This window comes from Notechis scutatus, chromosome Z (genome assembly GCF_049901735.1).
Source record: "Notechis scutatus isolate UNSWTSFEM ecotype Mainland chromosome Z, rNotScu1.2, whole genome shotgun sequence".
NCBI lineage: Eukaryota > Metazoa > Chordata > Lepidosauria > Squamata > Elapidae > Notechis > Notechis scutatus.
The window spans coordinates 132,398,259-132,421,265 of NC_142025.1; the positions used below are offsets into that span (position 1 = coordinate 132,398,259).

Genomic DNA, 23,007 nt, shown 5'->3' on the forward strand with positions numbered 1-23,007 from the left:
CAAGGTCAACGGACAGAGGCCTCATCACCACCTGAAGATGTCCACATGATCATATTCACAACTTTTAATTGGAAGAATCATTTGAACTATTGGGGGTGGGAACGTTTCCATCACTTTGTATATGTGATTTACGCACCTAATTCCTCAGATTCAGACTTCTATGGTTGCTACCACTTCATTTTCATTAAAAAATATCTTTAATCTAAAGAGTCTAAGTATTTCTTTCTTGGATTTTGAATGGAGCACCACCTGACACCTAGTACGAGTTGATTGCTTTATTGTACCCTTTGACTATTATTAAGTATTGTACCTTATGATTCTTGACGAATTTATCTTTTATATACACAGAGCATTTGCACCAAGACAAATTCTTTGTGTATTCAATCACACTTGGCCAATAAAGAATTCAGTTCAGTTCTTTGTACAGTAGGTGGTAGGTGTACTTGAATATAAGTTTCTGTACAGGTAGTTCTTGACTTATAATTGAGAGCAAAATTTATGTTGCTAAGCAAGACAGTTGATAAGTGAATTTTGCCCTTGCTAATAATCATTCACGATTATTAAGTGAATCTGGCTTCCAATTCCCGCTGACTTTGTCAGAAGGTCGCAAAAGGTGATCACATGACTGGCAATCGTTATAAATACATACCAGTTGCTAAGTATCTGAATTTTGATCATGTGACAATGGAGATGCTGCAATAGTTGTAACTGACAAAATACTCATAGGTCACTTTTTCCAGTAGTGTTGCAACTTTGAACAGTCAGTAAATGAAGTTGAGGATTACCAGTAATTTCAACTCCTTCTAAATAACTGCCACCACCCCAATGAATTTTCTGCTTGCAGTTTTTTCCTCTCTGAGATTCTGAGAGTTGAAGTTTGCACTTCTTAAAATTGCTATGGTTGAGAAACACTGCTCTGACCAACTCAAAACCACCCCCAAGACAAGAAAGCTACAGTATTTGGTAGGAAACTAACTTTTTCTCATGCTCATTTACCCAATGCACTGTCCCACAGCTGGATTTGGTATTGGGTCTGAAAAGCAGGGAAAATGGGAAATGTAAGAGAAACTCTTCCAAATCATTCTTGCAACTAAGGAAGTATAGTTTATTTTCCTAAATACTGTCTATAGTAGATTCTGTAGACTGATCCTTGTTTTCAGTTTTCAGGATAGGAAATAAAGAACTTCATTGCTGGTTCAGGGTAACGCTCCAAAATCTCAGGAAGATACTACATGTTTCTCAGTGACACTTTGCCCTGGGATGTGAGGTTCCTGGAATGTAAGACTTGGTTGTTGGCTGGGAAATTCTGCGAGTTGAACTCCATATGTGGCCAAGGTTGAAAAACACTGGGTTATGGAATTGAGTTTCTGGAGAACCAGGTTTAAATTTACCTGCTTGACTTGGGCCTCTCTTTCTTGCTCTTTCTAGTAGAGTTGTTACAGTGGAGAAAAATTGGAGGAGGTTAGTGGTATCCACAGCATTTGGCAGTGACATCAAAATAGTTACACACTTTGGAGGACATAATGAAGCATAAGCCAAATTGCAAGGACATGAATTGTGGCATTTACACAAATCACATTGTTTCAGAAGGGTCCTTATCCCCTGCCCTCCTTTCTCACCTCAGAATTGCCCATCTGCTGCCCTCTCTGTCAAAACCTTCACCCATTATACTGACAGGATGACACTGCAGTGGCAGTTTTAGCAGTAGCACTTAAACTTATACACTGCTACACAGCCCCCTCTAACCGATTTATAGAGTCACCTCCAACAATCTGGGTCCTCATTTTACCAACCTTGGTCAGATGAGTTAGCCTTGACTGCTCAGAATTGAACTCCTGGAGTGAGCAGTGAGTTAGCCTACAGTACACTGCACCATCATAGCTTTACATCTCACTTTGATCTTGTGACAAAGAAAATTGGCAAATTCTACCACTCACCCAACTCCCTTCTAAAGACACACAAAAACCTCTGCCAGGAAAGAAAATGATTGTATCTCTTCCCTTTCTTCAAATAATGTTGAAAAAAAATGGGCAAGAAAGTTTTTTTAAAAAAATAAAAAGCACCACTTCTTAAAAATAAATGATAGGATTTCAATAGGAGTTGTAATCCATCAATATAAAAGACACAGTGCTGAAGCAGGCTGCCTATCTTCAATCTCTATTAAGATTAATTTAATATGGAAATCCTTTTGTTTAAGTGCCAGTTGCCTGAAGGAAAAAATCCCAGTTATAAGAGAACAAAAATGAGAGGACAGCCCAAAGCTTTCAATCAATGGCAACATGCATAAACTTGTCATATTCCTTGTCCTTTTGAAACAGAGGATACATTTGGACAGAAGGGCCATCTGCAGAGTCTGGTTAATGTCCTGGAGTCTTGTCTGATCACATTGCCATGGCCATCTTAACATTTTTTACCATGCATTGAGAACACATTTCGACTGACCTGAAAATATACCAGTTTCAGAGAGGCAAAGTTGCTTTTCTTTGTTTATTGAAGTTATGGGATGCTGTAATTTAGCTGCAAGCTAATTTTTCAAGATAGGGATATAAGGTGATGTTGATTGGTTGACCACCAACATAAAGTGATGCCTTTCCTTATTCATCACATCAGTAGACTGGGTTTTCCAACATTGCAAGCATTGCACCTGTAATTGAGTCCATGGGCCTTTCCCTCCACCCGCCCCGCCGAGTAAGGTGAGTGTAGAAAGACATATATCACAACCCAAAGTTTTATATTTGCTTCCTGGGGGCACAACAAGAGTGATGGACACTGAAGCTACAAGTCCTTAGTAATTTGTCCAAATTGTGCTGACATAGAATCAATCTGCAGTAAACCAGCACACTTGTTTCTCAAATATGGCAATTTAAGATGTATGGAATGGGGGATTCTGGGAGTTGAAGTCCATGCATCTTAAAAGTGGTCAAATTTGAGGAACACTGAGCCAGCAGAACATTTCAATTTAACATATTGTGGGAAAACACAATCGGGATGACTTTGTGAATTGTTTGAAACCATTCCTGATACAGGTACTCCTCAACTTAAAATTATTCATGTAGTGACTGTTCAAAATTACAATGGCACAAAAACAACTGCTTTATGATTGGTTTTCGCACTTACAACCATTGCATTGATCGCCCCAAGAGCAAGTGTTTTTCAAACTGAAGGCAACCATAAGACTCCTAGAATCCCCCAATCAGCTTCCTGGGAGTTGAAACCTACATGTCTGAAAGCTGCCAAGCTTGAGAAACGCTGTACAGTACTAGAGGCATGAATCCAAATGGAAACCGTGGGAATCAGACTCTAGCCCTGCTTCGTACAGGGAATTTCCAGGACAGCCTTTCTCCATGCTAATCCCTTGCTTCTTTCTAGACCTTCCTTATCATTTATCTTATGATTTATGATTATCATAATCATGATTTATCACTTTGTTGTTTGTATGTTTGTATGCATATGCACCAAAAAAAATTCCTTGTGTGTCCAAACACACTTGGCCAATAAAGAATTCTATGCTATTCTGTTCTGTTCTATATTCTATTCATTTCTTATTCTATTCTATTCTATTCTGTTCTGTTCTGTTCCGTTCCGTTCCGTTCCGTTCCTTTCCTTTCCTTTCCTTTCCTTTCCATATTTTCTATCCTATCCTATCCTACTCTATCCCCAATTCTAAATAGGACGCCGATCCAACACCGGCTCCGCCAGCTGGAAAGTCCCCCCCCCCCACTTCTTTCCAGTCGCGCGCTCCGTTAAAGCGACGGGGAGGTCCCAGCCAATGAGCGGGCGCGATCCCGGTTCTAGGTGGGCTTAGTGTATGAAGGGGAGAGAGAGTGGGCAGGACCAGAACTCGGGTGCCCAACCCAGTGCTCGGGACGGCGCCTCTCCAGCGGTTGCCGTTCTCTGTCCGCAGCCGCTCTCTCTCTCTCTCTCTCTCTCTCTCTCTTTCTCTGCCAATTACAAACAAGGAGGAGGGGGGGCCGGCCACGTTAGCCAATCAGCGCGAAGAGCCCGCCTTCTGTCATTTCCCCCCTTCTTCTTCGCCCAGCATTCCTCCCGTCCCCTTCGGAGTCTTTCACGCACACCTCGCTCCTCGAGGCAGGGTCGCTACTTCGGGAGGACGGCCGTAAAAGCGCCCCGAGAGCGGATCGCTCTCAGGCTTTGGGGCGGCTGCGGGGGAGGGCCGCAGCGAGGGATCCTTCTGATCTTCTTTGCCGGGCTCTTCTCCCTCCCTCTTCCCCAGCATCTACGAAGATCCCCTCCTTTCCTTTCCTCCCCGCCAGAGGCCCGGGTGAGCAGGCTGGCAAGCCGGATCCCCGGAGGAAGCGATCCCATCCTCTCGCTCAACGTCCTTCCCCCGAGTGGTCCCGATCTCTCCCCCTCTCGGGCCCACCGGCTTCAGCCCACCCACCCTCCGGGTCACAGCCTCCCCTCCTCTCCGGGTGCTGAGCGCAGAAAGATCGCGTGGAAAGGAAAACCGCGCACGTGGGCTGGAGAAGTCAGCTGTTGCTGTAGATCGTCCGCCACCCCCACCCACCCCCACCTCGCCCCAGCTGTGGAATGAAGGCTGAACCCTCAGGTGAGTGTCCGGGGAAACAGGCAGCCAAGGGATGGGGATGGGGTGCAGCGGGTCCTGGTTTCAACCTGCCAATCTTCGAGCCTCTGGGAAGAAGCCTTCCTTCATGACTTTGATTCTCCCCCCCCTTTTTTTTTAAAAATACAGCTAATCCTCGAGTTATGATCACAATTGAGCCCAACGTTTATGTTGCAAAGTGAGCTTTTCTTGCCACATTTCTTAAATGAAACACTGCAGTTGTTAAGTTATTAACATGTTTTTTTAAGTGAACCTGGCTTCCCCATTGACTTTTCTTGTCAGAAGGTTGCAAAAGGGGATTGCATGACCCTGGGACACTGCAACCGTCATAAATATGAATCAGTTATCAAGCAGCCATCATAAATATGAACCAGTTGTCAAGCATACAAATGTAAATCACATGATCATGGGGATGCTGCAATGGTCGTAAGTGTGAAAAAGCCATAAATCATTTTTTTCAGTGCTGTTATAACTTTGAATGGTCACTAAATGAACTGTTGTAAGTCAAGGATTACATGTACAGGTAAACTCCCTTTATTTTCTGGGGATCACAGTCCAGACAGGATTAAGTCTTGGGATCTTACTTTGTATCCTCCACAGAGATACCATGTTGTCTTTAAGTCCTCCTGGAAACCAGGGTTATGCTAAGGACTTAATAGAAGTCTGGACTTTCTTCAAGGATGAAGCCAATTTTGGCGAGAGCTTTGAGTGCTACAGTCCAAATGCCATCTGTTTATTTATGGATTTGATTTGTATCCCGTCTTTATTACTACCTCACTGACTTCATGGGGCTGTTGCGGGACCTGATGGCAGGCAGTTGACAGGTTACTTGCTTCTCAGGAGCTATATTAAAGAGGGAGATTTCTTTTAATCTGGTTTCTCTCCAAAAGCCATTTACTTTTGCCTGAGCATTCACGATGGATGAGGACAAGGAGGGTACAGAAAAAACTTAATTCAAGGGAATGTCTGTTTTAGAAGCTCCTACAATGGATGAAGATGGGAACAAGATAAATAATCACAAAGTGTGATCATCTCCCCACATACACCCAGTGGTTTAAAAATGCCAAACATCTTATATTTCTTTCTATTCCAACTACTTGTATAAGGAAGACCAGAGTAGCATATAGGAAGTTCTTAGAATATTTTGATATCTAATTTAGAACTATGTCTAATTTTTTAATGGATTCCATTTCCTCCCTTCTGTATTTTCAGATGGATGGACCACTAGCGGAAGGTGAGGGCCGGTCCTGGGAATCCTTGGGACTGAATGCTAGACTGAAAAAGGGAGTGGAAAAGATTCGAGATATCAAGGTGTATAACGCCAACATTTCATGTGTTTTTTCCCTGAAGTTTGCAGGAACAGGCTGGATCTGAAACAGTCACATTTTTCTTGGCTGTAACGTAATTACTAAAAGCATGGTTAGGTTTAGGGGGACAAATAGCTTATGCATCACTGGATACCACACAGATTTGACAAAACGAATGCAGGAAAGAAACAAAATCAGGCTTTTAGAAGTTGTGATATGAAACTCATTCGTTATTTCAAATGGCCTTCCCTGTGAAATATAATGGGAACATTTATTTAAATCTGAAATACATAGGCTTGACTTGCTGAGTACTTAGCATTCATGTTGTGGTGTTCCACTTGAGAAGATTCCTTGTGGACACTTAGTTATAGTAATTTGCAACCTAGTGAAGTTATTACACCTCACTGTGTAAAAATCCTGTTGCTGTTTACGTGGGGAACTTGCAAGCTAAAATATATTGTTGACATTAACTTTTAAGATTGGTTGTAAGATGTATATCTCTTTGTTTGGGAACAAACTGAACCTAAGTGTTTTAACCCAACCAGGTTCCCAAAGAACAAACACAGACAAAGGCAGCAGCCCCCACCTTTTAAGGTTTAATAACGAATTCTGTTCTGAAGGCTGCTTTCCACTAATTAGCTCCGACAAGAAAGAGCCTTGCCAAGGTGTTCCTCAATGCTGCCAAAAACCCAGAGATAAGAACTAATTTACAAAATTCTCCAAACACGAACTAAGATGTCCACCAGTTGAGTTTTAGAGCTTCTTTGCTGTCTATAAAGAACACTTTTCCAAACCTAGCTTTTATCCTCTTGAGGGAGGGGCCATTACCTTGCAGCCTTACTCCTGAGTCGCCTGTGCTGCTGTAATTGTTCTTTCCTCCGAGTAATCCTTCGTGCACGTGCACTTGGCACAAGCTCCGCAGGAACCTCCTCGTCACTGCTGCCAGCCCCCACAGTCTCTGAAGGCAGCAGTCCACTCCCTGATGATCCTGGCCCCTCATCAGTCATCGCTCTCCTCAGCCATCTGCACCTGCTGCCGGCTAACCACAACACTAAGGTAAATGCTGAATCTCTTGTTTTTGCTCCTTTGGGTTTTCCAGCTAGATTCTTCCTCCTTCCGGGATAGATTGTCTGCCAGAGTTCATGGTAATGAAGAAAAGCGATTTCTTAGAGTAAAGACTGAAAAAAAGGAGAAGAAGGATCTGGAATTTGAGATGGAACTTTCTGCAGGTGGAAAACCGGTGAGTGGAGATAAGGAAAATAGAAACACTGAAGATTTAATTGGATGGGTGGAAGAACCGACTTGTAAGGAAAGAAGTTCTTTAAGGATTTTTTAAAAGAGTTTTATTCAATTTTCACATATTAAAAACATCTTTTTTCAGTGAATAGCATGATTCCAAGTCAACACATTTCCATACAAACTTGACTTTCATTTCCTACTCTTCACATTTAATAACATACCTTAACCTTACTTTATATATTTTCTTTAATTTTAATCATCTAGTTTCTTCCAGCTTATTTTATAAATTTTCTCAGTTCATTACTTAATCTATTTCCTTAAATTCTTAATGCCTCTTTAAATATCTTCATATTCATATTTTATATTATCTTCTGTCAGGTTTGCAGTTTCCTCGCATATACTTAATTCATCATTCTAAAGATTCAGTCTCAATTCAAACTTTTCAAATATAGAAAAAGAAAGAAAATAAAACACCCCTATTATTGCCATTTTGAGGTGGCACCCCTGTGGTTAACATACCATATAATTAGTTCCCCCCTAAAATTCCCATAATTTTAATTTTGAATTAACACTGAAAAAAAGAAAAAATCCATAATAATTTTCTAGTAGTTAGTACATTGTATATATCTTTTTGAAATCTGAATCTGCAAGTTTCCCTTTTGGTTACATAAAAAGTATATTTGATTTAAAAAGAAAGAAAAAACAACATAATCTCTTCACTTCATCATAAGAACTAATATTATTCTCCTACCAACAATACTCGTACTCCATTTTAACTATAACTTATAAATTCATTAAACATTAATATCCTTATTCTAATTATCTCTTTTAATTCCATACAAAAAAGAAAGGAGCAAACAATCATTACAATAACAGAACAGTATCAGTTCCCATCTCCCATTTTAATAATCTACATTCCACTATTTTCTAGATAGTTTATTATTTTTAACTTATTTAAGCTACACCTTATCAACTTGTAGAATCCCCTTCTTTAAATCTCAATTAACCATTATTTCCATGCCTTTTAAATAAACAATTCCTTTTCATTCTTATTTGCTTGCCATATTTCTTTATTTCATGGTCCTGCTTCATTCTTTCCCTCTTTTTATTACCCCGATTTTTATCCCCCTCCTTTTTCAGCACTCCCTTCTGCAATTCCCTTTCCCGCTGTTTCCTTTCACTTTGTTTGGTTTTCAATTTCAAACTTATTTTTAATTCCCCTTCTTTTCTCCCTTCGCTTAAGTTTTCGTTGTTTCAGATGCTCATTAAAGATGGCCACTTTTTTGATTGGCTCCTCTTCTTCTAGCCCTTCTTGTTGTCTTTCATATTCTGAAATCACCATTTCTAAATATTGTAGGGCAAAACCAAGCAATTTGCCTTCTTCTTGTAGCATGTCTTTCATATTTCTAAGTTCCAATTTTAGTTCCAAAAGCATTCCTGCCATCTTTAAACAATATCCATAAAGTTTTTTCAATGTTTAACTCTTATTAGTTCCTCTCCAGAAGATTTCCAGGTTGATTCCACATTTCAGTGTCCATAAATTAAAGTTTATGCCAGAGACACCAAACAATCCCATGATTTTTCCTTTGTTTTAATGTTCCACTTTCACTTTACAAGGTCTCTATTTTGTAGTATCCTAATTTGGGTTACTTTGTATCAAATAGGTCTTTAGCAGTTCCAAGCTTTAAGATAGGAAGGGATGAAAGTAAACAATTCCCTTTACCACATGTTCAGAATCAATTCTTTTTCCCAGCTTTTTCTCTCTCATTCAGGCTTTTAGAGTTCCAAAGTCAATAGATCCAAATAGATTCAATAAATTCAATTTTTAATTTTATTTTCCACCTTGACACAGTCCAATCCAGCTTTAATTGCCTATTTAGTGTCAAGGTTATATATTTAACTAATTCAAAGGTAAGCTTCTTCTTCCGGCTTCTTCCTTTTAGAATTCAAAGCCACTTAAGCTATCAAGTATTCCTTTCTTAACGTCTTTGTCCGCCACTCAAATCCACTCTCTTAACAATTTTGAAAAATTTAAATCCAGGGTATCTTGTGCTCAAATTCTCCTGGTTTGTATGCCGTCCTCTTCTTCCCACTCCTGCACAATCTTGTCCCAGTAGACTTATCTCTTCGGGGTAGCCATTTTATTGGCCACTGCTGCAGTCGTCTTCGGAGGAGAGTAATTACCAAGCTAAGGAGGGGAGATGTGGCTCCCCTCAACCCAGCTGGTGGTCTCCCCCTTCTTCGCCACTCCTACAAGGTGGCTCCGGCCCCAAATCAGGATGATTGAGGCCCTCCAACGAGAGAGCACGAACCGAAACCGCGGACAATCGCGGATTTCGGTCCGTCTTCGAGGCAGACCAAACCGGAAGTCCTTTAAGGATTGTTATTATTTGGATTGTTTTGTCTCTGCCCAAACCAGCTGGGTCCTGCACCTTCACGAGGTTCCTCAACTCAGAAAGAGATGAAGGTGGAATCTGAGGAGCAGAAGGTACAAGAGTTTGAGGTGCAGAAAGTCACCATCCCAATAGAGGGTTCGGTGAGTAGTAAAGTACAACTGTGGGATCTTCAAAATATGGGCTGGTTTAAGGACTCCTGCCTTGAGCAGAGGGTTGGACTAAAGATCTTTTAGCCACCTTCCTTGGCTCAGTTGTTAAGAGAATTGTTGCAGTTGTTAAATAAGCAACAATTAATTGGTTACTACTTAGTTAAGTGAATCTGGCTTCCCTGTTGACTGTGCTTGTCAGAAGGTCGCACAAACTGATCACATGACCCCCAGGACATTGCAACCATCATAAATATGAACCAATTGCCAAGCATCTGAAGTTTGATCACTTGACCAGGGAGAGAGGCTGCAGTGGTCATCAATGTAAAAAATGGTCAAAAGTCCTTTTTTTCCCCCAATGCTGTTGGAAATTTGGATGCTCGCTAAATGAACTGATGTAAGGCGAAAACTACTTGTAGTTCCGCAGCTATGCTTCAGCACTAAACATATCAGACTTTTCAGGACTGGCTGTATCATGATTCACATATGTGCCGCCCAGAGCATATTTTGCCCCAGGGCTTTGAAAGAGAATTTGGCCAGGTGCATGTTTCACTTCAGAGGGCTGTAGCACTGAGAAAGCCCCCCTTAAACATGACTTCCAAACTTAGTATTCTTAAGATTTGTAATCTGGGGCTGTCCTGGACCTGCGACTCCTGCTCAAAGAGCAAGTGGCAGTCATAGCCAGGAGGTCCTTTGCGCAACTGCAGGTTGTGCGCCAATTACGCCCTTTCCTGGATCAACAATCCCTACTCACGGTCACTCATGCCCGAGTCACTTCCCATCTTGACTATTGCAATACACTCTACATGGGGCTGCCCCTGAAGAGCATCCAGAAGCTCCAGTTGGTGCAGAATGCAACAGCCTGCATGGTTTTGTGCAGACCTTGGTGTGCACATATATCACCTCTCCTGGGGAACTGCATTGGTTTCTGATTTGCTTCCGGGTACAATTCAAGGTGCTGGTTATCACCTTTAAAGCCCTTCATGGCTTGGGACCGGGTTATCCAAGGGACCGTCTCTTGCCGGTTGCATCTACCCAACCCACTAGAATGGAGAGGCAAGGAATGTTGCGGGTCCCATCTCCTAAGGAGATACATCTGGCGGGACCTAGAAGAAAGGCCTTTTCTGTGATGGCTCCCTCTCTCTGGAACATCATTCCCCCCACAAGAGATTAGAATGGCCCCCCCACTCTAATCCTCTTTCAGAAGGAGCTGAAGATGTGGTTCTGTCAGTGGGCCTGGGGAATCCAGAGCTGGAATAAGTCCATTAAATGGCTAGTATGAATGTATTTTGTTGCCGGGGTGGGGGTTATTTTATTATTTTTCTTTTTATTATTTTTTCTTTCATATGGTGTTTTATATCCGTGTAAGCTGCCTTGAGTCTCCATGTGTGAGTAGGTGACAATATTAATTTAAAAAAGGAAGAAAACAAACACACAAACATCAAGATTGCTGTTTCCACAATTCTCAGCTGATGTCACTCAGGTTTTTTTAATACTTTTTTCCTGAGCTTGTTGGTTTTGGCCAACAAGCCACTAGCCACTGCTAGTTTCGCCCACATCTTATATACCAACTAAAAGCATCCCTATGGGAGGAGTAAAAAACGTTAAGATGGCTGCAGCAGCAGTGCAGTCAAAGCCCATTGAAAATGGGTGGGGCTTCAATTGGACGGTTGTAGCTGCCATCTTGAATTTTCTATATCTGCCCCTTTCAGGTGTTACTGATCCACACAATAATAATAAATGAATGTCTGAGAAGCCCACATCTTAGGAAAAGTTGAACAAAGCTTTTTATCTTGGATGTTCAGCAGAACTTAGCACATATTAGTTCCTGGGTTGATTGAAAAAGAAATTCTAAAGCTTGCTTCTGTCCTCAGGATGGAGTTGGGTGGCCGATAATTAAAATAAAGTGACAAGAAAGAAATAATAATAATTCTCCACTTGAGAATTATTTTTTCTGGAGTAGCACCCAAAATCGTCCTTTCCCAAAATCTTCTGTTCACCAAAGAGATTTGAATTTCGATTGCACAATGCAAAACCAAAATGAACTTATGGATCAGGACATCTTTCCTTATTCTGAGGCAAAAAGGAATGTGTGTGTCAAAAGTAGAGATGGGAACACCTGGAAAAATCCTGGAAAACTAGGGAAAACTCAGGTTTTTCTGGGTTTTTTCTTTCTTTTCATTTTTTTTGAAAGCCATTTGAAAAAAACAAGAAATGAAAAAACACTTGTCCCCCTGCCACATTTTTCTGGGATTTTTCCAGGCCATCCCATCACTAGTCAAAAGTCAAGATGGTGGCTACAGGAATGCACGTACAAGTAGTCTTCAACTTACAAACACAACTGACCCCAACATTTCCCTAGACAAGCTAGACAGTTGTTAAGTGACTCATTTTACGACCTTCCTTGCCACAGTTGTCAAGTGAATCACTGCAGTTGTTAAGTTAGTAACATGGTTGTTAAGTGGATCTAGTATCCCCATTGACTTTGCTTATCAAAGCCAAAGGTGATCACATGATCCCGGGGCACTACAACTTTGGCCTATAAGACGCTCCAGACTGTAAGATGCACCTAGCTTTTGGGGAGGAAAACAAGGGGGGGGAAACCCTGCCTCCCAGCAATTTGTCTCCTTGCAACAAACAGCAAACAGCCTGGTCAGCTTCAGCACAGCCTGATTTAGCATGAGCAGCTGATTGGCGGTTGGATCTGCCTCCCGGAATAATGACGATCAGCTGTTCCAGGCTGCGGGGATCGCCACTACCCATCGGCGCTGTCACTGCCCATCGGTGCTACCACCTATTGCCGCCTCTGTGCACCCGATTTTCAGCTTCCACATGCCCCCATTTTCAGCCTCCGCACATCCCTTTTTCGGCCGGTTCCAGACAGTGGGGATTGCCACCACCGCCTATCCCTGTTGCCTAGAATGGGCCGAAAACAAGACACACGGAGGGTGAAAATGGGGGGCGCGGAAGCTGAAAACAGGATGTGTGGAGACTGAAAATGGGACGTGCAGAAGCCTAAAATGGGATGCATGGAGGTCAAAAATTGGGGTGCAGGGAGGCAGCGGTAGGTGGTAGCAGCGCTGGGTTGCAATGGCACTGATGGATGGCAGTGATCCCCGCAGCCTGAAACAGCTGATCAGCGGAACAGCTGATTGGTGGTATTCCAGTAGGTGGATTCAACCACAAATCATCTTGATTCTTTTTTTTTTTTTTACCTCTTTCTGAAGAAGCCCCTGCTTGTATAAATACAGTTAGCTATTGTATTTTTCAGAAATTCCATTGTTGAAAGGGATGGGGCACAAATAAGCCATATTTTTCTGAGCACCCATTTCAGAAGTAGGAGAACAAGGTTTAGGCAGGCATATCATTTTTTCCCAAAACCCTTCTTCACGCTTTCTTCTCCATTCTTGCAGTCTTCCTCTTTGCATCCAAACACTTGTGGCGTGTGCGGGAAGAGTTTTAGCCGCCGCTCGAACCTGGCCAAGCATCAGATCATCCACACGGGAGAGAAGCCATACCGTTGCAATGACTGCGGCCGCAGCTTCAACCAGAGCTCGGCGCTCACCAAGCACCAGCGGACGCACACTGGGGAGCGCCCCTATGTCTGCGGGGACTGTGGCAAGGCCTTCACAGCTAGTTCCAACCTCCTCCAACATCGGCGTTTCCATACCGGGGAACGGCCATATCATTGTGAATTGTGTGGCAAGGCCTTCTCTCAAAGCTCCAACTACAACCTGCATCGGCGCGGCCACACAGGAGTTACCCCTTACCAGTGCAGTGTGTGCGGTAAGCGATTTACCGGGAGCTCATGCCTTACTCGCCATCAGCGGACTCACACTGGAGAGAAGCCGTACCAATGCCAGGAATGTGGGAAGCGCTTTTCGGGGAGTTCCACGCTGGCTAATCACCGACGTACCCACACGGGTGAGAAACCCTATGGTTGTGTTGAGTGTGGCAAGAGATTCACCCACCATTCCAATCTGGTGGACCACTGGCGGGTGCACACGGGGGAAAAGCCCTATGTGTGCACCGAGTGCGGGAAGAGCTTCCGGCTCAGCTCACACATCATTCGCCACCGTCGCACTCACACCAGTGCTCGCAGCCCCAGCATGAGCCATGACCTCCTTTGTGAGGTTGACCCGACTTTTGACGAGGGCAGCATGGAAGTCCACCATGATGGAAGTGTTGGGATCCCGCACATGACTGGTCTGGATACTCTGTGTGCTGATGCCAGTGTTACCAATGGCAATACCTCTGATGAAGAAGACAGTGACCGGCTTCTTATCTGCGGCCACTGTGGTAAAGGTTTTCACCTGGAGTCTAACCCCCGAAAACCCAACCTGGCTCTGGGGGAAGGGCCTTATAGTTGTACCGAGTGTGGTAACAGCTGCTGGACGTAGCTGGTTCCATAAGGTCCAAATGTAAAGCCCAATATATAAGAAAAGAGAATTATTGATCTGTCAGTAACAAATTGGGACATAGATTAGGTCAAGGGGTAATTCTGGCTCCTCGTTCACTGAACGGTCTTGACCCTTGCAAGGAGTTGACCTTGAATTTTTGGCCCCTTGAGTTCATCTCCAAATTCCTATCCTTGGTTGTGGTATGAAATTTATTTTTCAATCTTGGCAACTTTAAGAAGTGAAGTCCACAGGTTTTAAAGTTGCCACGGTTGAGGAACAACGATGTAAGTAAAAGGTTGGATTTCTCTGTTCAGCTTTCTTTTCCGACAGGGAAAGTTACAATGGCTGAATTAGTACTATAGAGTGAGAACAGGTAGAAAGGCCTGTTGGGGCTTGTCCACTTCAGCCAAAAGTAAATAAATAGACAAAAGACTGGATTTGTATCTCTCTCTCTCTCTCTCTCTCTCTCTCTCTCTCTCTCTCCTCCTCTCTCCTCTCTCCTCTCTCCTCTCTCCTCTCTCCTCTCTCCTCTCTCTCCCTCCCTCCTCAATTATTCAGGAGCTTCTAGAATAGCTGAAAAAATGAAGGATGTAATGGGTGTAACCTAGGACACTGCAATGACAGTCTTTGTCATTGAGACTTTGTCTTTGAGACTTTTTAACAACTGTCCCTTGATCCTGGGAAATAATTTGCTTTCTAATAGTGGCTGATGTTTGATTGCAAAACAAAACAAGCTACACACATGCAGAAATTCCAGATGAACGAAGTAAGATTATGCTGAGCCACTGGGCAGGAATCTGATCACTGAAGCAAGCTTATTTAGTTAGCATGCATATATAATTTTTACATGTCCTGGAACTTTATATCTGGGCCCATGTTTAGCTTTGTACAGAAGACACAAAATGTCCCAAAATTGCACTTGTTTTCTCCAATACCTTGGATAAGCTCTGATGCTCCGAAGAACAGCCTTACCAATTTTCTATTGTGGAGGCTGTTTGAAAGGCCACGCTTGTTCTGCTTGGATAAAAATTGAAAGTGGTATCTTAAGAAAAAAAATGCATACTAGGCTAACCTGAATAAATTGTGCCAATTAAGCCTGTTGTAGAAGGCTCCTTATTGTGTGTTATTTAGCCTGTTTCCCCAAACCCCGCTGCTCCCAGATAAGGTGAGTATCTATAAATGGGAAGCCTCGAGTCATGAACATTGCAAGTCTTGACTATTTTTTATTTTATTTATTTATTTTTGTCAAAAGCTTACAATATAACAGAAACAAGAATAAACGTAAGTTTAAATACAAGAAATAGGAACTAATAATTGGGGACAATAGGACAGGGATGGTAGGCACGATGGTGCGCTTATGTCCTTAATTAACTGTTGGTCTCAGCAGGCACCAGCTCACACAGTACAGTAGCAGCCATACTTACAACCACAATTGGGATCAAAATTTCTGTTGCTAAGCAAGGTGGTTGTTAAGCGAGCGACATCCGATTTTTGTGATTTTTGCCATTGTGATTTAAGCAAATTTTTGCTGTTAAGTGAATCATACAATTGTTAAGTGAAGCGAGCTTCCTCTATTGACTTTGCTTGTCAGAAGCCAATCGGGAAGGTCACAAATGGCAAACATGTGACCCTGAGTTGCTTTGATTATCATAAATACCTGCCAGCTGCCAAGCATCTACATTCTGACCACGCGATTGTGGGATGCTGCAATGGTCATTAGTGCAAGGACCAGTCATAAGTCAGGTCTTTTCAGTGCTGTTGTGACTTTGAATGGCCCTAAACAAATGGTTGTAAATAAGGACTACCTGTAGTTTATTTTATCTGAATTTATTGAAGGAAACAATTCAGCTGATTAATACAACATATTGCTTGAAAACCGCAAAATTCATGAGACTTAAGTCACTATGGCCATGGAGCAGACTGTCCTGCACCTTCAGTAGGGCTATAAATGGTGAATATGTTTGAACCCATCTTTCTTAACCTCAGTAAATTTAAGATGTGTGGACTTCAACTTTCATAATTCCCCCCAGCTACCATTATGTTATCCCAAAGGTAATTTTTCAAGAGGTAACTGGGCTTTGTTTTTCTTTGAAGACATTTCACTTCTCATCCAAGAAGCTTCTTTGGCTCTGACTTGGTGAGGAAAGGATTTATATTTCAGGCAGCTGGTCATTTGCATTCTTTCAGAGAGAGTTGTTGAGGCACTTGGAAGTTTATCTGTGTCTTCAGGGTCACCTGAATGGTGCAAATTGGTGAGGAGCCTTTTTGAAATTGCTGAAAGGACTGTGTTGTAGACTGGAGATAGATTATTATCTTAAATTATTATCTTAAATGTAGACCCATATATCTTCCACGGGAATTCACCATGGTTTTGATTACTGCAGCCTATGTCCCACCTGATGCCAATGCTACCATAGCTTTGGGATTCTTGTATAACATTGTAAGTAATCAGCAAAATAAATATCCTGGTGCTGTGCATATCATAGCGGGGGACTTTAATCAAGCTGATTTAAAAGAAGTGCTCCCTAAATTCTATCAGCATGTTAAGTGTGCTACTAGAGGAGCAAACATATTGCACAAAGTATATACCAACATCAAACATGGCTATAAGGTTATACAATTACCTCATTTGGGACAATCAGACCATATGTCACTGCTTTTAGCACCGGCGTACATCCCTCTTAGGAGAAGGACTCTGACTATAATAAAGACAGTGAAATCTTGGCCAGAAGATGCTTTCCAACAACTTCAGGATTGTTTTGAGAATACAAATTGGAACATCTTTTACCACCCTGACATAGAAGACCACACTGTAACTGTTCTGTGCTATATTAAACACTGCACAGATACTATCACTGTGGATAAACATATTAGGATCTATCCCAATCAGAAACCCTGGGTGACCAAGGAAGTCCAGCACCTCTTGCGTGACAGGACCAAGGGGCAAGATACAGTTTTGCCAGAGCTAATCTGAAGAAAGGTATTCGGAAGGCTAAGACTGATTATAAGAGGAAGATTGAGGATAATTTTTATAGCAATAACATGAGGCAGGTGTGGCGAGGGATTCAACAAATTATAAACCATCCACCGACCAGTTGTCATCCCTGCTGAGGGGGATGCTTCATTGGCAGAGGAACTGAATCATTTCTTTGCTCGCTTTGAAGTGGAGACATCAGAGACAGATAAAATACAACTACCAGCCAACTGTAGCCCCCACCTCATTGTGGAGGAACAGGAGGTGAGGAGCATTCTGAGGGCCGTGGACCCTAGAAAGGCTGCCGGTCCTGACAGTATCTCTGGCCAAGTGCTTAAAGACACTGCTGATCACTTGGCTGGAGTCTTTATCAGGATCTTCAATCGGTCTTTATCCCAGTCCACTATTCCATCCTCTTTGAAGGCTTCCACCATTGTTCTGCTGCCAAAGAAGTTTCCTATCAATAACCTCAACAATTACAGACCAGTGGCATTCACTCCTATCATCATGAAGTGCTTTGAGAAATTGGTCTGCCAGCACATCATTTCTGGTCTTCCGCATACATTTGATAAGCACCAGTTTGCATACAGAAAAAATAGATCTACAGAGGACACTATAGCCATCACTCTTCACACTGCTCTGACTCATCTAGAGCAGCAGGGAGGGGGGGGCTATGTGAGGATGCTTTTTGTGGATTTTAGTTCTGCATTTAATACAATTTTTCCGCATAGACTAGTGTCTAAACTTCTGGACCTTGGGCTTTAATTATTCAATCTGCCTTTGGATTATGGATTTCCTGTCTGGCCGCTCACAGAGGGTCAGATTAGGTCATCATACCTCTTCAGCCCTTATTAACCCTGGTACACCACAGGGTTGCATGCTGAGTCCCTTACTCTATACTCTTTATGTGCATGACTGCATTCCCACTCACGTGAGTAATACTATTGCTAAACAGTGGTGGGACTTATCTCCAGGGGGGATGAGTCTGCCTACAGAGATGAGGTGGACTGGTTGCTTTCATGGTGTGGAGACAATAACTTGATCCTCAACACCAATAAGACCAAGGAGCTTATAGTGGACTATAGAAGGAACAGATCAGACATCCAGCCCTTGCTTATCAATGGAGACTGAGTGGAGCAAGTGGCCAGTTTTAAGTTTCTGGGTGTTACCCTAAAAGAGGACTTGACCTGGGCTGCCCACATTGCAGCCCTGGTCAAAAGGGCCCAGCAGAGATTATACTACCTGAGTCTTATCAGAAAAAAACAACAGAATGAAAAACGGCTGGTGACCTTCTACCGCTGCACCATAGAGAGCATTTTAACATACTGCACCTCTGTATGGTTTGCCAATTGCACAGTGGCAGGTAGGAAAGCACTCCAGAGGGTTAATGTCATTGCCCAGAAGATCATTGGTTGCCCTCTTCCCTCTTTGGAAGAGCTTTATAGCTCCCGCTGCCTTAAGAAAGTTCAAAACATTCTCAAAGATCCATCTCATCCTGGGAACCCCCCCTTTTTTAACTATTACCATCTGGCAGACAGTACAGAATAATAAAAACAAGGACAAATATCCTGAAAAACAGCTTCTATCCCAGGGCAGTAGCTCTTTTGAATTCTGCTGTATAGTGCAGTGTTAGCGTGGTGTCAGGGGTTTCTGGTTCAATGTGTGAAGGGGGAAGGATGTGTGTTGTGTTTATTTTCATGGTCAGGGTCATGATGTGCACTGAAGATGGTGTTTGATTTCATTGTATGAGATGCAGTGACAATAAAGTAAACTAAACTAATGTCGCATCTGTCCCACTCTTATTGAGAGAAGGCTGTTCAATTTTCACATAAATGGTCTCTTTGTGTTATGTTAAGAATCTCTCAGTTCTTTAGAATAATAACACTTAAAAAGGTAGTTGTAATTTTTTTCTGCTAATTATGCTGCCCACTATATTTCCTGCTATCCCATGTAGCAGAATAGGTTGTATGCTCATGTATCTTAAATTTCTTTCTTGTGGCTATCATATAGTCTCCCACAGTGTTTTAAAGAAAAACACTCCTACTGTCCAAATTCAAAAGCCAGCATATGGTATAATATATACAGTTTAAAATCATAAGCACGAGAGTGGTTCAAAGCATTTCACAATTATTTAAAAAGTTTAAAATCATACTTAGTTAGAAAAATATCCCTCCTGAATCAGAACAAAAGGGCACATAGTTTGGGGAGAGGGGCCATTTCAGGAGATACTTAAAAGGATCCCTAATATTTGTCAGCAAAGATAGTTTCAAACTTTAGTTAATGAGTAGAGAGCACCAGGTGATACAATATGTGAGTTTTAAAGAAACATACCAAAACTCTGATATTACCAAAGCAGAAATGTGTTACTGAATCATTTTCAAATCAAGTAAAATATAAAGCTAATACTTCATTCCAAAATGGCAATCAAGCAGGCAGACATAAATAAAATTGTTTATTAGATTTTTTTTGCCACCCATCTTTACAAACTCCAAGAGATGATTCTGGGCAGCTTGCAGAAATTAAAAGCCAATAAAACTCTGAACAATAAATATAGGTGGCCCTCAATTTGCAACCATTCATTTAGTGACTGTTTAAAGCTGCAATGATACTTGTCCAAGTGAGCCAAAAAGTGCTACAGTAATCAAATTCAGTAATTCTGTCTTTCCCTTATTGCTTTTTTCTAAATAACTTTTGTGAAATGATAGATTTGGAAAACATATGAAGGCACCATTTTTCAGATTAAAACAAAAGATTCTAAATTAGTTTCATTATAAGACAGTCTGGTTCCTAAAGCTTACTTTCTTGTAAAAAAAATACAAGAAAAAGAATTTGAAAGAAGACAAACTAAAAACACTGAATATATGAAGTAATTATTTCATTTCCGAACAAGCAGAAGTCATGTTTGTTTCTTGGTTGCACTGCACAAGCCTCAGGCTATGCTTGGGTGATATTTATACAAGTAGTTACTTCACTTCATTAAGATGTGTCAAGATAATACAAATGCAAATAATATTTTGGGCTAGTAGGAACAATAAATACATGCCTCTAGTAATAATTCATTATATAACTGATCTTTTAATTAGTTCACTTAAAGGTAAAAGAAGCCTCAGTGGAAATAATCTTTGTTACAAGAACCTCACTAAAGTAAATAACGCAAATTCTATTAATCATATCATAATTTTCCTTTTTTTAGCTTCTGCATAATTATTCTTTGGTAGTAGTGACATGACATGCCAGGAGAGGGGGAAAGGTGTTTAGCTATTTGTACACATCTGATTTTGTACATGTCTCTGTCTTTATGGCCACCTGGTATAGCTTTTTAGGTAAAATTGGAAACAGTCTTGGGCATGTCTGTTGCTTCGTTGCTGTCACTTTTCTTAGGGTGGACATCTTCATGACCAGCAATCCTCCACCTGTTCCTCCCTTTCTGATACAGCCAAGAGCTTTATCATTAAAAGATAGGATAAGCCAACCAGGGATAAATGCAGAAGAGGAGCAGGATGTGGATTCAGCTGGCAGGACCACAATTCTGCATTTGCTTCCTTCTGCTTGAAAATAACTGCCATATTAAATCTCAATCTTAGTCCAGATAAAAAAGAAAGGAGAAAATTAAATAAAGTGTGGATTAAATCTAAAATTCAGAGACACTTTGTACCACTTGCTTCAGAATAAATCTTATTGAATTCACCTTCCTTCCACTATAATGTTGAGGTTCTATTGCATCTCTTCACCTTTTTAGCATTGACATTTGGAAGGGACCTTGTAGGTCATCTAGTCCAAACCCCCCCCCCAAAGCAGGAGACCCTAGTACACCATTTCTGACAGATGGCAGTCCAATCTCTTCTCGAAAGCTTCCAGTGATGAAGCTCCCATAACTTCTGAAGGCAACATCTGTTCCATTGGTTGATTGTTCTTACTGTCAGAAAATGCATCCTAATTTCCAGGTTGAATCTCGTTGATCAGTTTCCATCCACTATTTCTTGTCTGGCCTTCAGGTGCAGGGATGCTTTGGATGGTGAGATGGGCAGCATATAAATTTAATAAAAAATTTAAAAATACACATTACAACAATATCTTATTGAAGGGTCAGAAATGAAAATCCCTCTGCTCCTTTAGTGCCATCTCAGGCTCCGCTTGCCCTCTCCTTGCCCAGGATGATATTTTGTGTATTCTGTTCTTTTCCTGCAGCAAGGGAGCCCAGTCAAAGAGTGTCCTATTTCTCCACCTTCATTGGTGGGTCTTTAAACTGACAACCGCTCTTTTCCCCGCCTCTTCCTGGACCAATCTCCGCCCCCGAAAAGCGGAAGGGGTTCCAGTGCGTGCTTAGATGCGGGCGATGGGGGAAAACGAGTCGGTTTTGTGCTTTCTGTCTCCGGAGGACTCTTTCCTCTGAAACCCCTCGAGGCTTTTCTCTGCGTTTCTCTCCACACTCCACACCGCCTTTGCCTTGCATCCTCCTTTCCTTGCTTCGGTACTTCCCCCGGGTTCCTAGGCTTCCTTCCCGCATTGCCTGATGGAAGGACAACATATAATGGCCCAGGTCCACATCCAAGCCGCCTCGTCTAATTCCGTAGCCGGGGAAGAATCCAGGCGGTTGCCGAACCCGGTGCGGGTTGCAGCCAGGGAAAGCATGGCCGGAGGACGTCTGTTGGACAGTCACAGCTTGGATGGGATAAGCCAGGTATACGGGGCATCCAAGAACCAAGAAGGAAGGAGGGCTACTATATCGAGCGCCTTGGAATTGGAAGGAACAGTGAGCTACGATGGAGATCTGACACATTTTGTGGCCAACAACTTGCAAATGAAGATCAAGATGAGCTCTCGGGGCAGTCTGGATGATACAGAGCCCACCTCCTCATCGATGTCATCCCAACACTCTGTCCGAGGCAAAACTGCAGACATCCCTCCAGTGGATCCTCAGGTCCTTCGGGATCTGGAAAGGCTGACCACAGATGTGGCCCAGAGAGTAGACCAGATGTTGAGAGCCTTGAACAGCGCCATCCAGAATATGACAGCACTCAGTGTAGGCTACATCCAGACCTATCGAGATGCTGTGGACAGTTTGGGTGAATCCGTGGACATGAGCATCAAAGGGATGTACACTCTGATGGCCAGGTGTGAGGAGTTGGATCGCTCCATGCAACCTGTTCACATCCTCGCTAAGCAGATCCGGGAGATTAAGAGGACTCTGGAGATTTTTGAGGCAGTCTGCAAATAGGACCCCTTCTTTGGAAGGGATCAATTTGTGGAATGGTGGGAAATAAAAAAGGGTGAGCATTGGACTTCCTGGGATTTGGGATTTGAAAGGGAAACTTGTGTTTTTAATGAAATATTTCGAGGAATAAATTATGACAGTACTGTACTTGTCTCCTGTTGTGATATTTGCTCTTTTTTGTGTTTACTAAACCTTTCCCAACCTAACCCAGAATTTTGGAGGACCTTAATAATTACCAGGATTCTTCTATCCATTTCTGTGGCTGTTTCTTCCCCACAAAATTTCACACGTTACATGTCTCTTGTAGTTAACACTGCTTAACATTATCTGTCAAAATATGACATGCAAGGCATGAAAGCTCTGGAACTATCCCTGTAGTCCCTTTTTTCATATTATACCAATTCTCTTATTTTTTCATCATAAGACTATAGTCTGAACCAAATAAGTCTATCAAGAGACCTTGTAGGCCAGTCACTCTCTGGGCCCAACCCACCTCACAAGTTTGTTGCTGGAGGAAATGGGAGGAAGATGCATTGGATATGCTTGCTGCACTATTTGCAAAAATAATAAAGACAGGATGCAAATATTTATCATTTGTAAGCTGCTGTGAGTCATTTTGGAACTGACCATCAGTTGGGGGTTCAACTCTTAGTAACCATGTTTATTAAATTTATATTACCCCAAAGGGAGTGCCTTTTGACTATCCAAAGTGTGTGGGCCATTATGGTAAATATTTTTTTTCCTC

At 42.1% G+C, this 23,007-nt stretch overlaps 2 protein-coding genes across 2 annotated transcripts in view; both read left to right on the forward strand.

The window, feature by feature from the left end:
- The first annotated feature begins 4,051 nt into the window (after positions 1–4,051).
- Positions 4,052–23,007, forward strand: part of LOC113421690 (uncharacterized) — a 28,931-nt gene continuing 9,975 nt past the window's right edge. The window contains exons 1-6 of the mRNA XM_087947444.1: positions 4,052–4,570; positions 5,798–5,896; positions 6,992–7,132; positions 9,551–9,667; positions 13,087–14,072; positions 15,205–15,238. Coding sequence (XP_087803570.1) covers positions 5,798–5,896; positions 6,992–7,132; positions 9,551–9,667; positions 13,087–14,072; positions 15,205–15,238 — 1,377 coding nt within the window. The 5' untranslated portion in view covers positions 4,052–4,570. The remainder of the gene's footprint in view (positions 4,571–5,797; positions 5,897–6,991; positions 7,133–9,550; positions 9,668–13,086; positions 14,073–15,204; positions 15,239–23,007) is intronic.
- On the forward strand, positions 21,325–22,409 carry LOC113421721 (BLOC-1-related complex subunit 6). The gene has a single exon (XM_026682274.2). The coding sequence runs from the start codon at positions 21,561–21,563 to the stop codon at positions 22,263–22,265; it is 705 nt and encodes a 234-aa protein (XP_026538059.1). The 5' UTR covers positions 21,325–21,560; the 3' UTR covers positions 22,266–22,409.